Source organism: Aplysia californica, unplaced genomic scaffold (assembly GCF_000002075.1).
Source record: "Aplysia californica isolate F4 #8 unplaced genomic scaffold, AplCal3.0 scaffold00666, whole genome shotgun sequence".
NCBI classification, from domain to species: Eukaryota; Metazoa; Mollusca; class Gastropoda; order Aplysiida; family Aplysiidae; genus Aplysia; species Aplysia californica.
The window spans coordinates 237,660-245,159 of NW_004797936.1; the positions used below are offsets into that span (position 1 = coordinate 237,660).

General features: G+C 40.5%; 1 protein-coding gene across 1 annotated transcript in view; it reads right to left on the minus strand.

Moving 5' to 3' along the window:
- Positions 1-4,995: 4,995 nt before the first annotated feature.
- LOC101856841 (integrin-linked protein kinase homolog pat-4) overlaps positions 4,996-7,500 on the minus strand; it is a 2,580-nt gene continuing 75 nt past the window's right edge. The window contains exons 1-2 of the mRNA XM_013087983.2: positions 7,190-7,500; positions 4,996-5,275 (exon numbers count right to left, since the gene is read on the minus strand). The exon at positions 7,190-7,500 is cut by the window's right edge and continues 75 nt beyond it. Of these exons, the coding sequence (XP_012943437.2) occupies positions 5,025-5,275; positions 7,190-7,364 (426 nt within the window). The 5' untranslated portion in view covers positions 7,365-7,500 and the 3' untranslated portion in view covers positions 4,996-5,024. The remainder of the gene's footprint in view (positions 5,276-7,189) is intronic.

The window sequence follows — 7,500 nt, forward strand, 5'->3', positions numbered from 1 at the left end:
AGAGAATCTGCTTTGGGTGGCGGGAGGGGTGTACATACTGTTATGGGCTATGAAGGGAAACGTAGCATGCAAACCTTGCCAGTCCTCTGCTTAGTCACCCACGATCTCCCATGCCCAAGGATGTTGCCTGGTCGATCGATTCTGTAATGAGAAAAGAGGATTATGGTGCCTGTTCGTCCAAGAGCCTCTACCTCTCTTCTCCCGGTGCCCATATCTCTTCTCCTCCGCTTCGGACCAAATTTGTCCCCACACAGTGGAATCAGGCGCTCGTCAGTTTTTGGGCATAACGGTGGAATCGGGTGGTCGTTGTTTTCTTATTGTTTGTTTTTTAAAATTAATTTACTGGAGTAGACCCAAAGAAACATATTTAGAAAACTAAACAGATGAGTGATGGGGAAACACCAGGATAACAGGTTGTTTGGGAGCATCCGAATACAGAAATGAATGCAGTACCACGTTCATCAGTGTCCGTTAAAAAATGTAACTATATGAGTTAACGCCCCTATCAACACAATTAGGTTATGTTAAGTCCGTCTTCCATAGGACCGAGGCAAAAGGGTTGAAAATTTGAAAACCCCACTAAACGACCCGAGTTCAATAACGCCGAGTGTGGGATTCGAACCAGGGTAATCCGCTTCATAATGCTGCAAGATACCAACTGAGCTATCGGATCACCCTCTGTTTCAGATCAGGCACTTTATGAGGGGAGGGGGGGGAGAAGGATGTTCCTAATGTTTTATTCATTCACTGGTTGTTGTTGTTTTTTTGGAGGGGGGGAATTTATTGTATAGTCACCTGTTTGCTTTCTGTTTGGGGTTTTGTTTCGGTTTGTGGTTTTACGGTATTTGTTTTTGGTCTAGTTTTTTTTTCTTAACTTTTCTTAAGTTTTGTTCTAATTATTGAAAGGGATGGGGATATCCCAAGAAGCATAATAAGACACAATTATGGTTATATTAATTATTAATAGCCAATATAATGTAAAATGCCAACTGGTGCTACATGGAGCTTATATACAGCGCAACATCAACCATACTGACCATGCCCCAGGTTTGACTGCAGACAGAAAAGTCAGATAAATTGGTGACAGGAAGAGGAACAACAAAAATGGAAACGGGTAACTTACATCTTTTTTCTTTTTATAATTTTCTAGCTTAAAATCCTCTGCCTGAAATTAACCTCCGTAACACCCCCATCCCCACCCCAGCCACAAAAAAAGCCAACGTCTTGTTTCTTTATAGGCTCCTTTCTGAACGACACTGCACGTAAAGCAATGTAAAGGTAAGAGTTCCTTCCCCTTTCGTCGTCCCTGTTGGGGAGGGAGTTCCTTTTTCTTCTTTTTATTTTGGTAAAGAGTTTAACGACACATGCATAGCAAAAAGACCATAAAAACGCCGAAGATTAGAGGTGTTACTAGAAAGTAACATACAAAGAAAAGAAAGAGGAAAAATAAGGACAATCGTAGATATTTCAAGAAGGAGCAAACTATAATGTATATGTACATCAGAGACTCGCCAACCACCCACTGAGAATAAATATGAACACAGCAGGAACGGCGCAGCCAGTAATCACTCATATAGACCTTTCCTCCACTCTGCATGATCTAATTGCAAGTACAGTGCAGTTATTTTATGCCCATATAATTCAATACGTCTAAAGCCAGACATCTTGCAAAACTGATTTGTCGTGAGTAACCTTAAATGAGGAGAAAGAATGTGGGTAATGCAATAAGACGCAGCGAGGGACCTTGGCGTTTCTGTAAACAAAATGCCGGACTCCTGTCTGTTCTCGGTGTCATGCCGACGGCACAATAATCCTTTCAAACTTCGTCGTTAGTGTGAGTTCACTCACATACTATTCCCACCTCTCTCTCTCTCTCTCTCTCTCTCTCTCTCTCTCTCTCTCTCTCTCTCTCTCTCTCTCTCTCTCTCTCTCTCTCTCGCTCTCACACACACACACACACACACACACACACACACACACACACACACACACACACATCTGCACACATAAAAGCACAAATACACACACACACCACGCACATAGAGTCACTCTCGCGCGCACACAATCATTTATTACACACAGACGCACATCTCCTCACACAAGAGCACCACACGAGAGTAAAAACTCCTGGCGATATATAAAAAACACACAGCATAGAGCGCCGCGCCCTGCTTCTCTCTTCTGTGGTAAAGGAGTAGAAATGCGAGAATCCTCCCCATACAGGAATTTAGCTCTGTTTTTGAAGGGCATGAAACCCTAAACTGGGCCTTCTTAAATCTAAGAAGGCCAGGCCCTCACCATACTGTGCATAGGAGATATCCACGCTGTTTTCCGTGACAAAAGCTCAGGATCATTTGCATATTGCTTTTAATTTTTAAGCGTCCAGTTCAATGTCTTAATCAAAAATGAAATAACAACCGTCTCCGACACAAAGAGGGCGAGAATTACGAAAGCACTCCAAACAACTACGGCTCAGACACAAGTAAACCTCAAGGATTAGACCTGGGTCCTCCATATTGAAGAGGTAAAGCTACAAACTGGGGCTCTGCAAAGCGGCGACAGGAAGTTTGAGTAACCAAGTAGTTTTGAGTAAAGAGATTAAGCGCATCGACAAGATTACATGTACTGTCACTTAGTCCATCGAAAAAAAAAATCAAGATGAACGGACACAAGAGAGCGAAAGTCAAAAAAAAAAAAAAAAGAGAGAGAGAGAGAAAGAAAGGGACGTACGGGTGGCGCCCTCTAAACACCCAATCAGAGACGACAAACACTGTTGCCTTCGTATTGGTGTTTTGTACGTTGATGTCCGGGTACATCCGCTCAAAATTCCAGTTGCAGATCAAGTAATTATCTCATTTTATCTTATCTTATCTTATCTTCTCAATCTTATCTTATCATATTATTATGTGTTGTGTTATGTGAAAGCGGTGTAACCTAGCTGTTTTATTTTATAATTATATCATGCATTGTATGAAGCCCAAATGTCTGAGTGGAGATCAATAAAAGCGGTATTTTATTTACCTGGATTAACATAATTTGACCTTTATACAAATTGTCACGTTAAAAGAAAAACGACGGCCTTTCGTGAGAGCTACACATCAACAAAGAAATAATTATACGTGTACAACAAAAAACAAAATCAGAAACTGGGTTTAAATGGGCTAAACTATGTCGACAGCACAAAAACAAGAGACTTGCCAAGGTCTGAGTCTTTACACAAAGCGTCAGCCCCCCCCCCCCCCCCCTTTTCCACTCGTCTTCAAGGTCAAGCGATCACCGCTGTAATCTCTAAAACCCTCACTCTCGTGTGCCCAGACGACTAAACAAGCATCATCCGGGGCTGCCCTGAGAGCGCACGGTCAAACAGCTGCTAATGAAAAAGGCACAGGCTGGATGAATATTTACCCTGCGCTGGGCGGCCGCCCACTCAAAAAAAAAAACCCCTCAAGAACCAACTCAATTGCTCCTTTTGGTTTCACTACACTTTGAGATCGTTCCCTTTTCTTATTGACGGACAAGGAGGTTTTAAAGAGGGTTTACAAACGAAGGGTCCCTAATTTGTTAGGTTGATGAGAATTTCCAAATTGGTTTATGTATTCTTTATGTTTTTGTTATGTACACAACGGCGAGCGTGAGAAAACACATACGCGCAGGAAGGAAAAGTATCGTTTTAGTGAGAGTTGTTAGTCTGATCTACTTTGGCCTGATTTCGCTTGACTTCATGCGGTTTAAATGCCCCTATTTTTGGTACAGCGCGGTTATTTAAAAGACCAGATCTTCTGCATAATTCACAATCTGATCAACAAACAAGCAAATGGATAGATGGATAGATCAAGGGGACGCAAGTAAACCTCACAGGCAGGACTGAGTTAGGATTTGTTGTTGTTGTTCTTTGTTGGTTACTTGTTTGTTTTGTTTGATTTTTATTTGGTTTTGCGGTTTTAGGGGTGGGGGTGGTCATTTATAGCTGATGGACAGAAACAACACAGATATTGAAGAAAAAAGATCTCCTGGTGGCGCCCTCGCCGTACGTGTGGCTGGCCTTATGTAGCAGGAGAAAAAAACACCAACAACTAACAAAGCACGGAACAAAAGAGAGCATTACAGGGGGAGTGAACAAGGGGCTTCAAAAGCAACAAACAAACTGATGTCTTTTAGTTGAAACAGTATCAGTATTGTACAGTAAATAAAAGAGGTACATCTGGTACTTAAGCGTGTTGTTGTTGTGCAGTAGTTCTTGTTGTTGTCAAATTGTCATGAAGTACAAGAATGACCACATTTCACCAAAAAAACAGCTGGAACAAATACTAACAATATAAGTAAAAGGCACAGGCCACACTAGAAGCCTCATGAATCACTTATTCCCTGCAGTAATACCCAATAAAGTAACACAATATAAAATCTGGAGCCAAAATATTCATCAGCCACATCCACATCCCCAAGACCATACCAACAGTTTGAAGCTATGAAGTTTGCACGTACAAAGTTGTTTCACAACAGAAGAATACACCAGAATAAAAGAAAATCTTTCTCTGATTTCAGTTCTAAAAACGAGCAGAGCAGGCACAAACCAGGAAATCACCAGACAAAGAAATAACTTCGGAGACACATTCTTGTCTCCGTCTATAGCCGACATTTACATTCTATATGAGGCACACACAAAGGTCATTACTCTTGGGTGACCTCAATCAGAGTACCTGCCAAACACCCACCATGTCTTCTGGCTGTCTAACGAGGGTTACCAAAGGATAAGCAAAAAAAAGAAGGATTAAATCAGAAAAGAAAAGATTTGAGAGCAAGGATAAAAATAACGTCAATACCTGCTTCATATTGAGATTTTTTAAGGAAGTGGTTTGACCACCTCCTGAAAAAGTTGGTAATTTCTATTCATTTCATTTTTTTGACAGTTTATGACTGCAAGTCAGGAAAACGATAAACCTAACATCCCCATTTCTTTTATTTCCAAAAACTCAAACCCCTCCACAGTATGAAGCGTAAGAAAAAAATGAAGAGAAAGGCGAACCTTACAAACTTTCTTTTAACAAACACCTCATCAATGTCAAGTAAGGGAAACAAAAGTGTAACTTACCATACTGCTCTATGACTTCCTTACATAGGGAAGTGGCCACATCAACGCAAGTCATTCCTTCGTTGTTCTGGAGATTCGTCGCTGCTCCAGCTTTGAGTAGGACCGTGACACACGCAGAGTTGTCTTCTCGTGCTGCATAATGCAAAGGTGTGTTCCCATGGAGCTCATCTTTTATGTTAACATCACCTTTGTCAAAATAACAAGACAGGACTTTCAGATAATATTGCAAATTTCTAACCTGAATACATATATTTTACATCTCTTTTAAAGGAATTTAGATAATTTAGGAGGGATCAGGGATGTTTCGACTCCTGCCCGTCAGGAGCAGCCTGGATGGAGAGGTATACATATATGTAGCATCCCTGCAAACTGATAGAGATGTGGGAATAAGCCTCAGGTCTTATCCTGGAAACAACACTGATCAAGAGCTCTAAACATTACAATAAATTAGTGAATCCTTTTCTATGCATTGCTAAACAATGCACAGCCAAACTGTTAATAATGCAATCGCAGGGGGGAAAAAAAATTAATATATATATGTTCTAAATATTTCCTGTCTTGAACAGGGGAATTTGGATGATGGGGGTGGAGTTGTTCCCAGGGGTTGTTCCCGAGGGCCAGTCCACTCATGGTGGGATCAAGGGTCACGTCTCTCCAGTTGGCAAACAGTAGTGGTCAAAACTTCACAAATCCCTAATACTATCCTAGACTCTTTGATAATGGCATGCGTCAGTTTTATCTATTTTAAAAACCTTGCCTTGCATGTCGTAAAATAAAACTCGAACTTGTGCACACATGAAACTCATATTCCTTTCAACCCTCATCCAAATTCTGATCTTGAAAGTCATGTACATGTATGAACTGAGACCATGAAAACTTATGAAGGATATAGATATAAAGCCGCAGCAGACCACATTACACAGCCACTATAGTTAGCTCAAGTCAACTTAAATTCCTCTCCTAGAAAGGGACCATCTATTGATCACCAGGTGAAGCCACGGATAGAGTAAGAGCTTTAAGTTTGTTAACGAAGGTCGTTGTCAAATTTAGCCTTTCCAGTCTGTTCCAACCAAATACTCTTTTACTCTCATACCATAACGGAAAACAAAATTGAAACTGCAGTCCTTTCAAAGAGAAATAAAAAACATGTGTACTTAAAAGCCAATTACCATTCATGGGTTTACTGTCTCATTTATGACAATTTAAGGATTTTAACTTTAGATTTTTGTTAAGATGTACTCAAATACAATTCGTTTCAGCTTGGGTGTTAATAAAACATAATCTAAAACATTAGGCCTATATCATGATATAATTGACTGCTCCAGAACATTAGGCCTAAGTTATGACAAGATTGCACTCTAACCTAGAATTACAGTTGAACCAGCCATTACAGCCACCTCTATAAGACGGCCACCTGTACAAACGGCCACTTTCCATTCCCCCCTTTCTGTTTTTCTATAAATTTATAATTTAACTGTGTAAAAAGGTCACCTGTCAAATGCGGCGGCAGCCAACCTATTTTATCAACCCACAGCCAAATTTATACCTGCCTAAGACGGCCAGGCTTTGTAAAAAATTATGCAAGTTCCCCAGACGCTGTGACAAGCCGTCATAATTCATTCACTTGTCGTTGTTGTTAAGTTCCTCCAATGGATGAAACAGTCATGTTGCTTAGGTCACTCCCACTGTTTACCCAAGTTGACCAAAGAGTAACAATACATTTTCAGCTGCTGGTAAGGGAAGCGTGTGATCCACCATTATCTATAAGCCCCATCCACAACTCAGTCAGTAAACTCAGTCCATAACAATGGATGTCAACACAAACTCGCAACAAAATTTGCTCGTTCGCCAAGTGCTGGCGACTCATTTGTTTGTTTGGCTATGACACTAGGCCTTCCTCGTCTGAAACATTTAGTTTTGTTTTGACCTTTCCTGGAACCATCATTTTGAAAAAAAAAAAAACAGAACAACTAACAACAACAGTCCCACAAAAACCGTCCTATCATCTCTCCCCTTTCAAAAGAAATAAAAAAAAGACGACAACATCGGAATTAAACCTTGACAATCGCCGCAAGCTATCTTCCATTCACACAAATTTACCTTTATAATGCAAAAGTAGCTTAAGAATTTCTCTCTCGCCATTGTGAGCAGCTTCGTGCACAGGAGTCCATTTAAACAATCCTATATGATTTGGATTCAAGTTCTGTTTCAAAGCTTGAAGCACAGCATCAGCGCTTCCGTACCTCACAGCTGTGTGCAACTTCGTATCCGACATGGTTCTGGCCAGTTATTCATATAAATAAATCATGTAGATCTAGAATCTAGTTAAATGACGTCCACTTTTATGACTGAAGCCGTTTATCATATTTGGTTTTTCATTAAAAATTTCAAGATCAATCATTGCAGCAATC